Source organism: Astatotilapia calliptera, chromosome 6 (genome assembly GCF_964374335.1).
Source record: "Astatotilapia calliptera chromosome 6, fAstCal68.1, whole genome shotgun sequence".
Classification (NCBI taxonomy): Eukaryota; Metazoa; Chordata; class Actinopteri; order Cichliformes; family Cichlidae; genus Astatotilapia; species Astatotilapia calliptera.
In genome coordinates, this window is record NC_137427.1 from 16,209,423 (window position 1) to 16,227,506 (window position 18,084).

At 38.6% G+C, this 18,084-nt stretch overlaps 1 protein-coding gene across 1 annotated transcript; it reads left to right on the plus strand.

Moving 5' to 3' along the window:
* Nucleotides 1-969: 969 nt before the first annotated feature.
* Nucleotides 970-17,274, plus strand: jpt1a (Jupiter microtubule associated homolog 1a). The gene is made up of 5 exons (XM_026170561.2): nucleotides 970-1,184; nucleotides 3,473-3,615; nucleotides 14,856-14,953; nucleotides 15,225-15,252; nucleotides 15,770-17,274. The coding sequence occupies exons 1-5, from the start codon at nucleotides 1,129-1,131 to the stop codon at nucleotides 15,901-15,903; spliced, it is 459 nt and encodes a 152-aa protein (XP_026026346.1). The 5' UTR covers nucleotides 970-1,128; the 3' UTR covers nucleotides 15,904-17,274.
* Nucleotides 17,275-18,084: the final 810 nt, after the last annotated feature.

The window sequence follows — 18,084 nt, forward strand, 5'->3', positions numbered from 1 at the left end:
GTTCATTTATGCTGCAAGATGCTCATGAAATGCAGTTAACTTCTTTAGGGAGTAGGTGTGAATCATGTCAGGGCCTAGTGCTGTACAGTGCTAGGATGTCTGCCACTGTAATGGTTACTGGGTCCTGTTTAGGGAGATAGAGTGACTCACACTTCAATAGCTCTGAGTAAGTTTAATATCCATCTTTTGTATGAGATGTTTTTCGTATGGTGTTGAATTTGAATTTATCTTATTGTGTGTCACCTCCTGTCATGCTTCATTTCCTCATTTAGGGACATTTTGTTATACATCCCTTAAAATTTGGAGAAGTGCACTTGTAGTGAAAAGTTTACATACACTCACCATGAGCATGATCATGGTAGTTTGGGGCTTTTAGAATCAGAATCAGAATACTTATTAATCCCAGAAGAAATTATGTATAAGTGAACAGTCAGCATGCTGTTAACGCATCCTCGGGCTTCTTTGTACTGCTCTTTGTCCATGGTGGAAATATTTTACAGCATACATCTTAAATGACTTTAAGATGTATTTGAAGAGACCTAAAATTCATTCCAGATACACAATATAACCATCCCTCCCAAACAGTGGTCACAAATCAGTCCAAATGTGTGGTAGTGGGCACATCTGCCATATTGAGATAATCCATCCCACCTCACAGGTGTGCCACAAATTTGAAGATATTTTGGATTTGGATTTTCTCTAATCCACAAATTCAAAATATACATACGGTCCAGCTCTAATCAGAGAAAACCGGAAATATGAAAATTGGCTTCACACTTAAATTCAAGGTGTCATTTTTGTTAATGGTTAGATAGCAAAGGGCAACTCCTCAGCTGCAAAATTTATATCCCTAAGCACACTAACATACAGTTTCACGTGAGCTAATTGAACCACAGAATCGCAGCCCCTTTTTTCCCCACAGTTGTCTTATTTTATTTTGAAACAACAGCCGGAAGTGAGATCTCTTTCGTCGTTTAGTTCTACACTGGTCCTCTCAGACTGGAAGCAGGTTGACTGGGAGCCACCAGCTAGGGTGGATAGTGATGAGGTGGTGAAATACTGCTTATGAGAGTGTAGTTTGGTTGCATACTGATAGGCTTAACATACTGTACGACATCTTGTGCAAAAATGACGACTACTACGACATTTCAAGGGATGGAGCCCGGTGCTAAAAGCAGTTCCAGGTAAAAGGCGTCTTTCAGACCTCTGTGTATCCGTTAGCCATCCACCATGAAGCCAACAAGTCCAGCATCCTCTGACTTTACCCCAACGCGAAACACAGGCTAACGGAGAAAAATAGACGACCGTTTTGTTGTTGCCCCTGCCTGTAATTGTTACTAAGGCGCCTAGACATAGTTTGAAAGTAAAGCCGTCGACGATACAATTATAAAGCTTGCTACCACGCCTTCCCATTTTGCCCATCCGGATATAGCATTCGAACGTGAGCGTTAGTTAGCAAGACAACACGTCTGTACCGCTGCCTTTTGTGGAGAGAGGATGCTTAGCGAGCTGATGCAGACTAATCGTGGTTCCGAGGCCTTTTATGCCTTCGTGTGTTTGTACTGCATTTCCTGCTTGAGTATTTTGTGGTTATTGTTTGGAAAACGTAGGGGAGTAAATATATATTCATTCAGCTGGGTGGGGTTCCCGCAGATTTCTGATCAGGGAAGCGAGATTATTATCGGAGGTGCAGTAAGACATGCTTTAGTCTGTCTTGCATATGGTCTGATTGAGGCGAGGGCCATGTTACTGCTGGCCACACCTGACATTATATAGACCATACACTGAATTCCACGTGTATTGTATTCGTTTATTAGATGCAATGAACATCTGATTTAAGACCAATATAAAAAATAAAAAAAATAAATGAGCACTATTTAAACGAATGAGTTTTCAGAAAGTTATATGGTTATTGTAGCAAATTCAGTAGCACCATAATTACAGTGCACTTGGACGAAAGCATATTTTAATCATCATCACGCTGTAAAAACACAAACTATTGTTATCTTTAGTGTTTTTGGAAACGTATACCAAAATAACATTGTTAAAATCTGCTGCATGTACAGCATAGAAAATTTAAGTTTCCTCAATTATATAGTCTCAATTACCCATGTATAAGGCACATCTGTATAAGGCACATCAGCTGGAATTAATTTGGTGCTAAAAGGTGCTCATAATACATTGTATTAATATAGTTTCGCAGCTGTCATAAGTTAGGTAATACAAAATGCAGTAGGAGATATGAGGATTAAAAAATATTTACTTTCGCAATATTTGAAGAATCAAGGTATTCTGACACCTGTCATTTATACACAAACCATAAACACGCATATGCCACACCTGTGCATAAAGTACAATCCACATATTTAACACTGTTAAATAGCCTACTCCATTTTTAAGCATAACTAGTATAATGTATCACATAAATCACAGGTTAGTAATAATTATTGTCATTATCATATTTAATTGTTTTAGTGCACCATACATGCCATACATTATTGATTTTGAAACGGCTCCTGTTATTTTCTAAAACTATATTTTTCCAGTTTTGCTTGTTTATTTTTATCAGTACTGTTCTTACTTTCAGATAAATGTAGATTATACCTTTAGTGCAATAACTTTATATATTGCAGATTTTCCACTGCCCATTACCCAGAGTTCTTTAATAGAATCCCATAATAGACTGGGGGGGGGGGGGGTTTGCACCAATTATATACTGAACATGGTTGTATTTATGAATTAAACTCTTCATATACCATGATATTACATCTATAGATCTGAGGTTTCAGGTGTTATATTTATTTGATAGATATATCTCTCAAGTCTGTCTCGGTGTATGATATTCTAAACAGCAACTGAGTTGTGAGGTTATGTGGTGTAAAGAAAATTTTAGCCATTTAGTAATTTACATTTCTTTCTCTACCACTTAAAATCTGGCAGATGTACAGAAACCCATCGCTTAGTATAATAAATCTGTCTGATTCATTACTGGGTTAATCTAGTTTTGTTTTCACTTTTACTTTATGTTTCATTAAGAATTTTTAGTTTCAGTTAGTTTCACAATGGAGCTTGCTCATTTCGGTTTAGTGATTTTGTTTTCTTTTTATTCGTTTATTTGTTTCGTCATTGTCAGTGTCCCCACAGCAGGGAGATCCGCATTTTTCATATGGCAGATTATTATTTTTGGCTGACCTTCCTGCTCATTGCCCAAGGGATCCATGTTCCGTTCTTGGAATGAACCTAATATGTTAGTTTTCAGTTTTGTTTTAGTTGATTATAAAAAACTGTAGTCGTGACTCTTACACACTCCCCCCACTGGGATGCTCATTGTTGTACGAGCCAAAACACAATTCACTGAATTTTATTGATATGAGTATAAGCGAAGCATTAATTCTAAGGCATAACATTTAATAAATACATATAAATATTGGTAGAAAAGTGAGAAGAAACAGAAGAGTCTCTCTCTTTCCAGGGTTTTGCGCCCTCCTGGTGGTGGCTCCAACATTTCGCTTGGTGCAGATGAGGAGAAGCCGCCTGTCCGGAAAAACAAGATGGCGTCTAGCGTTTTTGCCGAGCCAGAAGACCCTTATGCTAATCGAAGGAACAACCCACCAGGTAATATCTGCATCACATCTGCACATATGTTGCTTTTGTCAAAAAACCTACAGCTCAATTTGCCATAGCCATCTTATTTAGAAAATGTATCCAGAATCTGTTTCCAGTCATGATAGTTCACACAGCAGGTTAGCTTCCCAAAAGATCGTGATTATATATTGGACCAAAAGTGTTTGTCTCGTAAGCAACAAGTTTGCAGAAATCTTGAATATTTGTGTAGTTTTGACTGCTTCAATTCCTTGTTAAAGCACAGGGTTTATTGTTTAAAATGAAAATGTTCAGAATGGCCTTTTTAATTTAATTAATTATTTTTATAGCACCAATTCACAATAGCAGTAATTTTTTATTGTAGGATGAAGACCCTGTAATATTAGACAAAAAAACAAACAAACAAACAAACCCAAACTACAGTATATTAAATGCAGGAGTGGTGTATAAACGAACAGGGAATGAAAAGCAATGAGTGAAGAAGAAATACTCAGTAGATCACAGGAACCCCCTTAGTAACCTAAGGCTATTACAGCATAACTAAAGAATGATTCAGGGTAACTTGACCCAGAAAGGAATGTTTTAAGCCTAATCAAAAAGTAGAGAGGGTCCCAAATCCAAACTGGGAGCTGGTTCCATAGTAGATTGACCTGTTAGGTTGAAGGTTGTTGCCCCGATTCTACTTTTAAAAAAACTACAAACTTTAAGTAAGCCTGCATTCTGAGAGTGAAGTGCTCTGTTAGAACATAAAACCATGGGAAAATAGCAGTGGTTTATTTTTATAGTTTCTGTCAGAACACTGCACCATTCTGGAGAAACTGAAGGCTTTTCAGGGAGCGTTTAGAGCAGACTGTTAGTAAGGATTTACAAAAGTCCAGCCTAGAAGTGTTAAATGTACAAACTAGCTTTTCAGCATCACATTTCAGACTTTTTTTTCGCAAGCTGAATGAAGTAAGTGCTACATATTTGTTTAATGTGCGTGTTGAAGGACATATTCTGATCAAAAATGACTACAGGTTAAAGAGTAAGTATCTGGTTAGACAACATGTGCCGAAGATTGTTAAGATGGAGTACAATAACTTCAAATGTCTGAATTGAGAGGTAGGAAATAAGAAGCAATCCAGACCTTTATTTTTTTAAGACATACCTATAGCTTAACTACACTCAACAAAAATATAAACGCAACACCTTTGTTACTGCTCCCATTCCCCATGGGATGGACGTAGAGACCTAAAATTCATTCCAGATACACAATATAACCATCCCTCCCAAACAGTGGTCACAAATCAGTCCAAATATGTGGTAGTGGGCACATCTGCCATATTGAGATAATCCATCCCACCTCACAGGTGTGCCACATCAGGATGCTGATCTGACATCATGAGTAGTGCACAGGTGTACCTCAGACTGCCCACAACAAAAGGCCACCCTGGAATGTGCAGTTTTCTGCGCTATTGGGGGTCCGGGGACCCAGAACCGGTCAGTATCTGGTGTGACCACCATTTGCCTCATGCAGTGCAACACATCGTCGCATGGAGTCTATCAGATTGTCAATTGTGGCCTGTGGAATGTTGGTCCACTCCACTTCAATGGCTGTGCGAGGTTGTTGGATATTCGTGGGAACTGGTACACGCTGTCGTATACGCCGGTCAAGCACATCCCGAACATGCTCAATGGGTGACATGTCCGGTGAGTATGCTGGCCATGCAAGAACTGGGACATTCTCAGCTGCCATCTGCCCTGAACAATGTGAACCATGATTCATCCGTGAAGCGCACACCTCTCCAACGTGCCAGACGCCATCGAATGTGAGCATTTGCCCACACAAGTCTGTTACGGCGACGAGCTGGAGTCAGGTCAAGACCCCGATGAGGACGACGGGCATGCAGTTGAGCGTCCCTGAGACGGTTTCTGACAGTTTGTGCAGAAATTGTTTGGTTGTGCAAACCAATTGTTCCAGCAGCTGTCTGGGTGGCTGGTCTCAGACGATCTTGGAGGTGAACCTGCTGGATGTGGAGGTCCTGGGCTGGTGTGGTTACACGAGGTCTGCGGTTGTGAGGCCGGTTGGATGTGCTGCCATATTCTCTGAAACGCCTGTGGAGACGGCTTATGGTAGAGAAATGAACATTCAATGCACGGGCGACAGATCTGGTTGACATTCCTGCTGTCAGCATGCCAATTGCACGCTTCCTCATTGCTTGTGGCATCTGTGGCATTTTGCTGTGAGACAAAACTGCACATTCCAGGGTGGCCTTTTGTTGTGGGCAGTCTGAGGTACACCTGTGCACTACTCATGATGTCAGATCAGCATCCTGATGTGGCACACCTGTGAGGTGGGATGGATAATCTCAATATAGCAGATGTGCCCACTACCACACATTTGGACTGATTTGTGACCACTGTTTGGGAGGGATGGTTATATTGTGTATCTGGAATGAATTTTAGGTCTCTACGTCCATCCCATGGGGAATGGGAGCAGTAACAAAGGTGTTGCGTTTATATTTTTGTTGAGTGTAATTGATTTGTGTCATTTAGCCTCATGGATATATACATCCGGGTATCATCTGCATCATCTGAAAATAAATAGTCATTGTCTCATTGTAGAAACCTCTGGAACACCATGGTTTAATAAGTCTTATTGTTGCAGTGCTGAATATATACAGTTGTGGGTATGAATGTGATGGTAAGTTTGGTCTTTTAATGATTTCTTTGAAATATTATTGTGGTAGAATGATTGTACAGCATAGATCTTTAATGATTTTGAAAAACAAAAATGGGGTGCACAACTTTGAATTTGTTTATGATTTTTTTCTAATCCACACATGGTCAAAGTATACATATACCCACTAATATTTGGTTAAATGGCACTTAGCAAGAAACCTCGCCCTCAACCAGATGCTTTTAGTAGTTATTAACAAGCTTCTGGCATAATTCTGGCTGGATCTTTGACCGCTTGTTTTGGCTCATAGAGTTCATTTAAATTGGTTGGTTTCCTGGCACAGACTTGGCTTTTAGGCATAATTCACAAATCGTCAGTAGAGTTAAAAAGGGTTGGTCGGGGCTTTGGGTAGGCCATTCTAAATGGATTAGAGAAAGTCCAAAACAAATGAAAACTTGTGCACCCAATTCTTGTATTTTTATAAATCATTAAAGATGTATGCTGTACAATGATTCCATCCTGAAAAAAAGAAGTTCAACGAAATGATAGAAAACCAAACTTACCATGACATTCATGCACATGACAATGGTATGTAGACTTTTGGCCTTAAGTGTACTTTCCTAAATGTAGATTGATGCACAACAACAAAAAAAACACAGAAAAAAGGAAATGAAACTAGACATGAGGTAAATATGATGCTAGGTATTGCAATTTTTATTTGCTCCTCTTGTTCCAGAGCATTTTCCCCAAATGAGCATGAGACACACCTAAAAAGAAAATAAATTATTTAAACATCAACATAATTTTAAAAGTACATCTTACAAAATAGGTCTATTACGCATACAGCTACAAAAATGGCTCTTCAGTACTGAATGTCTACTGTAAATTTGAAGATCTCAGGGTCTCTAGTGAAACAGTTTTTAATGTATGATGTTAGAAATATATTATAAATTGTCATTAGTAAATTTATCCTTCTATCATTTGGGGAATTGGCCTCTGGATACCTTTTGGCAACTTAAGATAGACACTGTTGTGATAGGCCTGTAAAAAAAAGTGGTAGGAAGTATCACATACAATGGTGTGTTGGTGGAAAGTCCAGAGACATGAATAACCATGTGATGACATCAGTGTAAAATACACTTCACCAAGAAAGTAGCTGACATCAGGAAGCCTACATCAGGAAGTGTTCAAGGGTCTATTAATATATGGGGGAATTTACTTAACAATAGAGAGTAGTTTAGTATTAACAATCTTTTCATCTTCTGAGCCACACAATAAAGATTTGAGTAATACTATAGTACCTACAGGATCTTTAAAGTCCTGTATGATTTCATACCAAATGCAAGAAAAGCTTCCACACAGTTCCTTCCTCCTTTTTTACTTCTCATATTGAGTGGTTGAAAGTAATAGTCCTCTCTTTGTTCTGAAAGTTTAAGCTGGATATAATTCACTCAAGTCCCAGCTTTCAGTTCCTTCTTTTACTTCTCTGTGTTTTGGTGTTTTGAGAAGTGGGACACTTGTCCTGAGTTGTTTTGAACTTTGATTAAGCAGAGTAAGGTCTTCTTCGAATTAGCAGGCTCAAGTATATTTCTTTCCTTCTCCTTTCAAGAAGTGATTTACTCACAGTCACTGAGCAGGTTTCTTTTTTTCTGCTTACTTACCTAACCTGATCTGCAACTGCCACAGCATGTTTGTCAAAGACAAGAGAGAGAGTAAGAGATTTATGTGTTTACAGAGACACGTGGGGTGGTATGGGATCACATTACATTTCTGTTTAACACAGTAATGTAACGTTATTTTACTGAATTCAGTAATCACATTATATTTACAAATCAAAAGGTTAATAAATGAATGCCAAGCATGTTTTTTTTTTCAATTATTTCCACAATGACTGATTTAAAAAGGAAAAAAAAATCAAACATGGAATTGTTTTTCACATACTTCCGCACAGTCAGCTGATTCCAGTTGGTGTGCTTGGAGAAGGAAAATGGTAGAGTAGTTTACAGCTTTTTAGACGTGGAGATATCTGCATTACTTATATTTCTCCTTTATAGCATTCAAGCCTTAGTTCGTACCTGTGGCTGTTTCTACAGTTGACTGGCCACCGCTGCGAAGTACTCTCTGGGCTGGTGTTTAACTTTGCTGTTGTCTTTGTGTTAAATCTTAAAGAAACAGCTTGTGTATCTCTTCATTAGAGTAGTAATTTGTGCCCTTGTTTGGGCTTGTAATTATGTGAAAATGCAATTCAGAAAATATTATGGAGTAAAGCAAAAGTGCTACAGTGAGTACTGTAACAAATTACCTAACAAATTTTTATTTTAGGTAACAAGTAATGTTACTACTATGATATAACAACTCCATAAAATACCAAGACTATAGGAATAGCATGAATAGGAATAAATTTATCTGTTTATTTTTCATTGACCAAATGTCAAATTTTCAGTTGTTTTATGTCACGGTCTCCATTGCATGCTTTTATAAGCTCAAAGTACATATTCACATAAACTAATTATCATAAACGCTTCCTTGTTCTTTCTCAGAAGTGGATTTATTGTAATCCTGTGGCGTCATGAATGCTGCCAAGTCTAGACTGTCTGGAAATAAAGCAACAGGCACTCTATCTGAATAAAACACATTTTTGTGCTCACTATGTTCAGAACTCATGATCACTTTATTAGGTACACCTGTTGGACTGTGCATTAACACAAATATCTAATTGGGCAATCACATAATAGCAAATCAGTGTATTTAGCCATCCAGGCTAGTTTAATTGGATAAATAATGACTTGTGTCAGTGGTTTACCCTGGTGGTGGAATGTACACTTTAGTGTCTTAGTACCAATTGAGTAGGGCGGCAAACAAAAGATTATTTTGGCAGTCGGCTAATCTGCAAATGATTTTATTTTTGATTAATCAATTAATTCAATGCAATTCAATTTCATTTATACAGCGCCAAATCACAAAAACAGTCGCCTCATATATTGTGTCCCAAATCCAAACTAGGGGTGGGTTTTGGTGATTGATTTATCGATTAAAATCGATTCTGGCTTGGATAACGTGATATCGATTCATTAAAATCCTGAATCAATTTTTAAATCTAAAGTTATGTTGCCCAAAACGCCAGAATCTCAGGTTAAACCTCACAAAATTTCAACAACCACCAAACAGCTAAAATAGTAAATGATAGCAGGTACACAGATTCTGCACTAAGATGTAAACACAAAGCACGGACCCGCCGACGGATCAGAATCAGTGAGATGTCGCCTTTCTCACCCGACGACATTGACACAGTCGGGCTGAAAGCCGACAGCTCACTGATTCTGATGTTTCGGCGGGTCCGCGCTTTGTGTTTACGCCCTTTTTTGCACTAGATTCTGAAGCTGGAGGTTTTTATCTCTCTCCAAACAATATTGACCGAACCAGCAGCAAAAGAAGATCCAAACTACGCTTCACATTTCGCTTCACATATCTTGTTTTCCCTTTCTTACTTTTGCTGTTTCACTTCCAGCACGATAAAATCTCACTTCAGGCACAGCTCTCTGTCTCTTTTAGTGTACTTCAAGAACAGTGTCGCATCTAAAAATCTCAGTTTTCTCCATTATTTGCTTGCTTATTACCCACCAGTCTAACGTTGTTTACAGTGCTGTCGGCCGCTGTTTTTTTTCCTTTTACTTACTTCTGAAAAGAAAGCTTCATTTCTGCAGTTAAATAGGCTACTGAACAAATTTAAACTTTTTAAAATTATGCAAAATGCTTAGCTGTGCATGTAATAAAACCTCTGTAACTTTGCTCTGCTTCACTTCAGCAGCATCAGGTAATGTTCATCGAATCGAATCGTGGATCGAATCAATTCGGGACCTTCTGAATCGGAAACGAATTGATTCTAGAAATTACCTAGTCCCTGTCAGTACTCTTGCTGCAGCATTTTGGATTAACTGAAGGCTTTTCAGGGAATTTTTAGGACATCCTGGTAATAATGAAGTACAGTAGTCCAGCCTGGAAGTATTAAATACATGAACTAGTTTTTCAGCGTCACTCTGAGACAAGATATTTCTAATTTTAGAGATGTTGTGCAAATGGAAGAAAACAGTCCTACATATTTGTTTAATATTTGTTTTGAATGACATATCCTGGGGAAAAATGAATGACATTCTAAAAATGACAGTGTTACTGGAGGCCAAGGTAATGCTATCCAGGGTAAGTATCTGGTTAGATACCATATTTCTAGGAATTTTAGGGCCAAGTACAATAACCTCAGTTTTATCTGAATTAAGAAGCAGAAAGTTAGAGGCCATCCAGGTCTTTATGGCTTTAAGAGATTCCTGCATTTTAACTAATTGGTGTGTGTTATCTGGCTTCATGGACAGATAAAGCTGGGTGTCATCTGCATAGCAGTGAAAATATATACTATGTCTTATGATGATACTGCCTAAGTGAAACATGTATAATATAAACAGAATTGGTCCTAGCACTGAACCTTGTGGATCTTCATAATTAACCTAGGTTTGTGTAGATGACTCTCCATTTACATGAACAAATTGGAGTCTTTTAAATAGATATGATACAAACTACTGCAGCGCAGTACCTGTAATACACACAGCGTGCTCTGCTCGCTCTAATAGAATATTATGGTCAACAGTATCAAACGCTGCACCGAGGTCTAGCGGGACAAGAGACGAGTCCACCGTCAGAGGCCACAAAAAGATCATTTGTAACCTTCACTAAAGCTGTTTCTGTGCTGTGATGAGCTCTGAAACCCGATTGAAACTCTTCAAATAAGCCATTCCTCTGCAGATGATCTGACTACTACTCTTTCAAGAATTTTTGAGATGAAAGGAAGGTTGTAGATTGGCTTATAATTAGCTAAGACAGCAGGGTCAAGAGACGGTTTATCTACTGCCAGCTTGAAGTCCTGTGGTAGCCCATTATTAGAGATGGGTTGATCATATTTAGGATTGAAGCATTAATTAATGGAAGGACTTCTTTGAGCAGTTTTGTAGGAATGGGGTCTAAAAGACATGTTGATGGTTTGGAGGAAGTAATTAGAAAAAGACTCTAAATATCAATGGTATGAGTAGCTGTGGATAATGTTACATATATGAGTTGATTATGAGTCATTTTTTCTCTAATGGTTAAATTTTTTGTGAAGAAGTAGGGTTGTTCTTATTTTCTTAAATCAGTGAAGATGTTCTAACTTTACAGAGGGCTTTTTCAAAAAGCAGCAAACTATTCTTCCGAGCTAAATGATGACCTTCTAAATTTGTATAACACCTTTTCCTCTCCAGCTTACCAGTTACCTGCATTAAGGTGCGCGTTTTAGAGTTACACCAGGGAGTCAAGTACTTCTGATTTGAGGCCTTATTTTTCACAGGAGCTACAGTAGCCAGAGTCATAGGTAGTGAGGAGGCAAAGTTATTAACAAGATAATCGACCCCTGTTAGTAGCGTTCAGGTAGCTTCTCTGCTCTGTGTTGGTACAGGGCATTGAAGATTACAACAGTGGGTGGATTATATTCTTTAACTTTAAATCTACTCCCCACTGCTGTGTAATCTATTATTGTAAATTTAAATGTTATTAGGAAATGATCAGACGGGAGATGGTTTTCAGGAAGCACTATTAAATGTCAGTTTCTATGCCATATGTTAAAACAAGATCTAGAGTGTGATTAAAGTGGTGGGTGGGTGCTTTTACATTTTGAGAGAAGTCAGTTGAGTCTAATAACAGATTAAATGCCGTGTCGTGACACCAGTGTGTGGACATTTTAAATGTCCGCACATTGCAGTGGTGCTGCTGTGGAGGAAAAGTTGTCTTTTGTGAAATTTCACCCACACAGAAGTCTCTGTCTTGATCTTCTTCCATTATTCCACTTGTCTCTCATTGAAAACGCTAGATCCAGGTAAACAGAAACAACTATTTGGGATTTCCTCTCTTTGGTTCACCGTTGTTTTCGCTGCATTTTTCTTTGTTAGTATTAAGCAAAAAAAAAAATTTTCTGGCACAACTTCACCTGCTTCCAAGGTGCATGGAGAGGATGAAAGAATTCACAAAGTAGGAACTCCAGCAACACTTGAGGGAAGATGAACAACTTTAATAATTGACCAACGCGTTTCGGCTTGGGGCCTTCATCAGGGTCACAAGCCGAAACGCGTTGGTCAATTATTAAAGTTGTTCATCTTCCCTCAAGTGTTGCTGGAGTTCCTACTTTGTTAGTATTAAGCTCAGTCTTAGCAGACCATGAGAGAGATAGTGCCCCCATATCTTCCTGTAGTGTATTGCAGATATAAAAACATATTTATTTGGTTTTAGAATATGATGCATCAACATCAAAATTGCATATTGACAATTTTTCAAGTCAGCGTCATGAACTGTGTCGATGAATCACTACAACCCTACAGTTGAACAGTGTCTGAATGCAACAGCCTACCTGAATAGTTTTGCAGACAATGCTCCAAGTTTTCATGACCACAATGTACTAATCTTCTTATAGCTGCTTCCTGTTGGATAGTATACCATGCCACAAAGCTCAAACCATCTCATGTTCGTTTCTTGAACAATGTGCTCACTGTACTCAAATTGCCTGATCATTCACCTGAGCGTCTTTGCATTGTGCTGAACCGGAAGATTTCCATAATGGATTTCTGTCAAATCTGCAGCAAATACATATCATCAGTATGGATCAACGTCTCTGAGTTTCCAGCACCTTGTTGAATCTCTGACAGAAAGAATTAAGAAAGTTCTGAAAGCAAAATATGGGACCTAAACAATACCAGTAAAGTGTAGCTAAAAATAAAAAGTGAGCAGTAAATGTAATTTTAACACAGAAGTTACTCTTCAAACTATGGAAATCACAGGTGGAAGTGTAATTTGAAATAAAATGTGCAGTATTACCCTGTAGATTATGCGTAGGATATAGTACAAGTACTTAAAAATGAAAATGCTTAAAATTATTTTTTAATAGCAGTGCTTGCGTCAGTGTATTATTTTGCATCTGCTGTACACACACAGTAATGCGTGTACGAGCCAGATGTTCTTATTGGCACAGACCTAAACCCCCAAACGCTAGAGTACTCACTCATGACTTCATGATGTACAAAGACAAACAGCTCTGTGTGTCAAATATTTTATCCTTTACATATTTGGGGAAAGTAAAAACAAATGGCAGTAAAATGTTTAAGCATCTGTCCTTGTGGCAGCAGAGCTCAGTCTGTTAGAGAAAGTGCTCTGCTGACTATCCAGTTAAGTGGTGCACAGGGTGATTTAGTTCATCATGACCTCATAAGGTCACGTTTTCTGAAAATCCTGTGAATGCAATAACTTGAGAACAAGGCGAATTTATACCACAGGTGTATCTACTAGGTGGCTGCGGAGTAGCACTGATGGCCGTCTCACCAGCATCGGTGCCGGTGACACCGAGAGATGTGATGTTAGCAGGATTTGCAGGCATTCATTCAGCCAAAAAAGTCAGTTGGTCCTTTAGAATATGTTATAAAATGGGATGACGGTAAGCTGGTACCTTTTATCTGATATAATAAATGTGCAAAAAAAAATAATACTGAAAAGTTTAAGAAGTTCATATTACGTAGTTGAAATGTCACATTAAGCTGTTGTCGATTTGGAGAATAGGACCACTTTTTTTCCGTGAGAACAAATTATAAAAATGTAAATTTGCCTTTTTGGCCTTCTTCTCTACCCCCAATCATGTGTTGATAGACAGTATTTCTGAATAGCCGTTATTTATACCGAAACTGACAGACACATGCGTTGCTGTTAGGCTTGTGAATAAGGGTACTGAGAATGAACCAGAAACCCCCTGGAGGCGAAAAGGAAATGGCCTACACAGTAAAAGTGGCCTACGCAGGAGAACATGACTGCGCATCTAAATTAACCTCAGTGTGAAAATGGTTGTTGTAAGACGGACATTTCGTGCGAAAGTGTAACTGAAGAAATGTCAAACTTCCCCAGAGCACAATTTAAAACTGGAAGGTCATATGTAGGAGTCCAGTCAGTGCGCAGCTGTTTGAATAGCTTCTATCATGAGATTGTTATTTCCTGCCCTCACAAATGTCATTTATTACTTGCAAATATTTCATGGGAAACTGAAAATGTGTCATTTATCTGCTTATAATCAGGCCATTTATTACATATTTGCATCTGGTTGCATCGATCAATGCTCTCTGATTTAGGTGTCGCTGTTTTGTTTTGTTTTTCAATTAGATTTTGTAGAAAATCTGTGAAGAACGAAGTGTGGAGGATTGTGTCAGTCAGGCGTGTCTGACAGTTGGCTCGGCTTGGGGTATTTTTAAATCTCCGGGGTCTCATTGCCTCAGAGAAGTTTTAATGCACCAATTCTCAGATGTTGTTATTCAGTGATGTTTTTTTGAGATGCCTTTTTATTTTCCACTGGTGGATCATTAAAACACAGTTCTTGAGACATGCTGGCAGTGATAAGGGATAGTCCCATATGTGTGTCTGCCTGTCTGTCCAGCTCTGCAGTCCAGACTGAAACAGCTCAACACAGACACACATATAATACGTGTTTATTTAAATTGGGATTGTCTTTCTCGTTATTCCCAATATTTCATTCCTCTTCTAGGCGGGAAACCAACAGGTGTGCTGTGTGGAGAGCCATCGGCCCCCCTGAGGAGAGGAGGAAATCATACTACCAGTCACTTGGGGGACACGCCCACCACAGTAAGACAAAGGCTCAGATCATGAGATGCACAGAGAAAGGAAGTGAAACTTAAGGCCAAACAAACACCAAGAAACAGCTTAAGTCCAAACTATTTAAAGTATCAATGTTTTCCTCTTCTTCCTTTTGAGAAATTACCAAATGACACTTGGGTTGTAACTAGTGCTGTTGACCTGCTCTGTGAATGTGCGTTTTTCCATCAAAACAGTTGTACAAAGTTCCTTTATGAAGTTGTCAAACATTCATCCTTTCTTTTCTGCTTATCTTGATTAGGATGGAGATATCTCTGTACGTGAAAATGGTAAGAGCATGTTTCTTGATCACATCATTGTTATTTTAGTTCGAAACCTCCCTGCACCCAAACTGTTGGCACATTTATACAAGTCAGTTTTAATATAATGCTTACAACACATACACAGAAAGGAGAGGAAAAGAAACACTGACATGGTAATATTATTATTCCCCCTGACTCCCCCAGTCTGCCTCCCTGAGTTAACTATACATAAGGTTTAATGGTCTGCTTGAATTTAGAGTTGTAGAACCAGTTTACCAGGGGAAACTAAATATGTGCAAAGCAAACTAACTTTCAAGCTTAGTGTTCATTTGAAAACAGGGCAGGAGAAGCAAATTATTGTTATCTGCAGTTGAGTTGAAATGGAGAGTAAACTGAAAACAACAGGAAACACCCACATCCAATGGCATTCATAGTTTGTTTAGAGAGTGAACACGATAAACTTGACACACAGACTGTGCTTTCAAGTAGAAGTCATAAGGGAACATTTCCTTATTTATTTTGTAAACTGTCTTTTGATGCTCAGAAAACAGCGCTGCTGAGCCTGAAGCAGTTCGAGAGCAGCAAGATGAGGCCCCCCAGGCTGAGGAACCCTGTGCAGGACTACCATCTGGCCGCCGAAACCCCCCGGGGGGCAAGTCCAGCCTGATCCTTGGTTGAAAGCCACTCGACTACCCCTCCTTACCTCCATTCATCTTCGAACATCTTTTTTATTTAAAGCAAGAATCCCCAGCTCATTTGTCTGTCCTGCAGGAATCCTCTGATGTCCAGCAGACACCAGTCTCCTCCACACCCCCAAGTGCATTGTTTTGATACCTCTTTTTTGAAAACCGTTTTGTACTGTTTTTATTGTTTGTTTATTTTGACAGAAGCACTTTATGTATTTCTATGTATACGGTTCAAAGTCTGTCTTTACCTCTGAAATGCATTTGACCTGCCAGGTAGGGTACAAGGCTCACATTTCTCACATCAGCCAAATGGTAAATCTCCCCTAACTTTAATGCAACAGCACAAGCTGTGAATGAATAGAGAAGCATTTTGTAGAACACAAGCAAAGGAAAAAAAGCTTTTGCTCCGTGTTGATCTTTGACCCAATCTTGCATGCATGTCCAGTCTTTAACGTATGAATGTGAGAAGAAACATAACTGTGAATTTTCTTCCGTTTAATCTGTTAAATACTTTTTCTTTTTTTTGTTGTGAAACAATTCTTGTTCTTGTTGTTGCATGAAGTTGGACTCTTTCTACTGATTATAGTATTATTATCCACAGGATTCTCATAAATTACTGTCATTATGATCTGGAAAATGCAGACATTTGTCTTCAGTTGAGTACTGTAGGGTCACATGCCAGGTAAAATAAAAAAACTAAACAAAAAAAACAAAAGAAAGTTGGAACAAGCCGTTTTTGCTACTGTCTCGAGCATTAGATTATTGTAACCCCAGTGCCGGTTTTAAGTGCCCCGTGTTTTTATAGGTAAAATTTACTCCAAATTTTACTCTAAAGTGCGCCTGTTTGTGTGTTAGGCTACAGCATCAAACAAGGTTGGGTTTCTTAATTGCATCCTACCAGTATCACAGATGGGTGTTTTTTCCATTGCATTTGCATTGAAAATCCATGGACTGTTTATAGTCCCGACAGCTGTGTTCCTGGTAAACCCATCCTAGATTTGACAAGTGACCTTATGACAACCCAGCCTTCTTTTCACTGCTCTCCCCCTTTTATACATTAGTTGGTATTCTTGCTCACTGGAAATTTAGAACAATCTTTCTGTAACTTTCACGTGGCATTATTCCAACCAAAATTCTTCTACTTGCTTCTGTCCTCTTGAGTCACCTGCATGACAGCAAGCTGTCACGCAAGAAAATCTGCATTTTAAGTTTGCATTGTTTAGTGTTGTGTCTTTCTCTTATGTTTATTATGATGCAGCGCTTGCATCATACCATTTCCTGTTGCTGGATGTAAGTCACTGCTGAAATTTAAAATCAATAAATGGCACAAGTGGACATTGACATTAAATCAGTTTTGACCATCGGCTGTGTTTGTATATTTGTAGTGGCTGTTAGTTCGTTTTACTTGGGGGGGGGGGGAACTTTGCAGCCACTAATTTGCCTGATTAATAAAATAAAATATTATTTGAACAGTTACAACTTCTTGAGCTATGACTCAGTATTTGTGTTTTACCCCTCAGCTATAAAAGGCTGATGAGGTATGGTCAACCAGGTGGGCGACCAAAGTTTGTGGATGTGAGAACGAGGAGATGTAGGATTGGTGTTTCTACTAAAAATCAGGGTAAAGTTGGAAGCTCAGTAACCTTGACCTCAAGGTCAGAGGTCAGGTTTTCTCAAAATCTTGTGAATGAGATGACTCAAGAAGAAAATCACTTAGGGTTTTGGAATTGATACCATAGCTGCATCTTCTTAATATCTTGGATTAATTTGAATCTCAGTGATCTTGACCTTAAGGTCTGAGGTCAACTTTTCTGATAATCTTGTGAATGCTCAAGGACTTAAACTTTTCATGGTTGTAGCAATCAGTGGTTACACAAATATAAAACAATCCCACTTAACAAACCTGATTGAAAGAAGTAGAAGACTGATGTGTTGCATTCTTATTTTTATGTGACTCTGACCACGTGCTGAACAGACTGCATTGAATAAAAGCCTTTAGAAATGCCAAAAAAGTACCAGGCACCACATGTGGTCTTTAATTTACAAGAAACTAAACGAAAACTCTGATAACACATCAGATTTCAATGTAATGTTATGGACTGGGTAGTGTGTTATAAACGAAAGGATGCCATATCATGGAAACGGAAATTATCAGCCTACAGAGGGCTGAATG

Excerpts from the sequence above, each read along its gene's own strand:
- jpt1a (XM_026170561.2), top strand. The coding sequence starts at position 1,129 with ATGACGACTACTACGACATTTCAAGGGATGGAGCCCGGTGCTAAAAGC. Across the intron at positions 3,616-14,855 it reads TCGAAGGAACAACCCACCAG|GCGGGAAACCAACAGGTGTG; the intron begins GTAATATCTGCA and ends TTCCTCTTCTAG. Across the intron at positions 14,954-15,224 it reads TGGGGGACACGCCCACCACA|GATGGAGATATCTCTGTACG; the intron begins GTAAGACAAAGG and ends TATCTTGATTAG.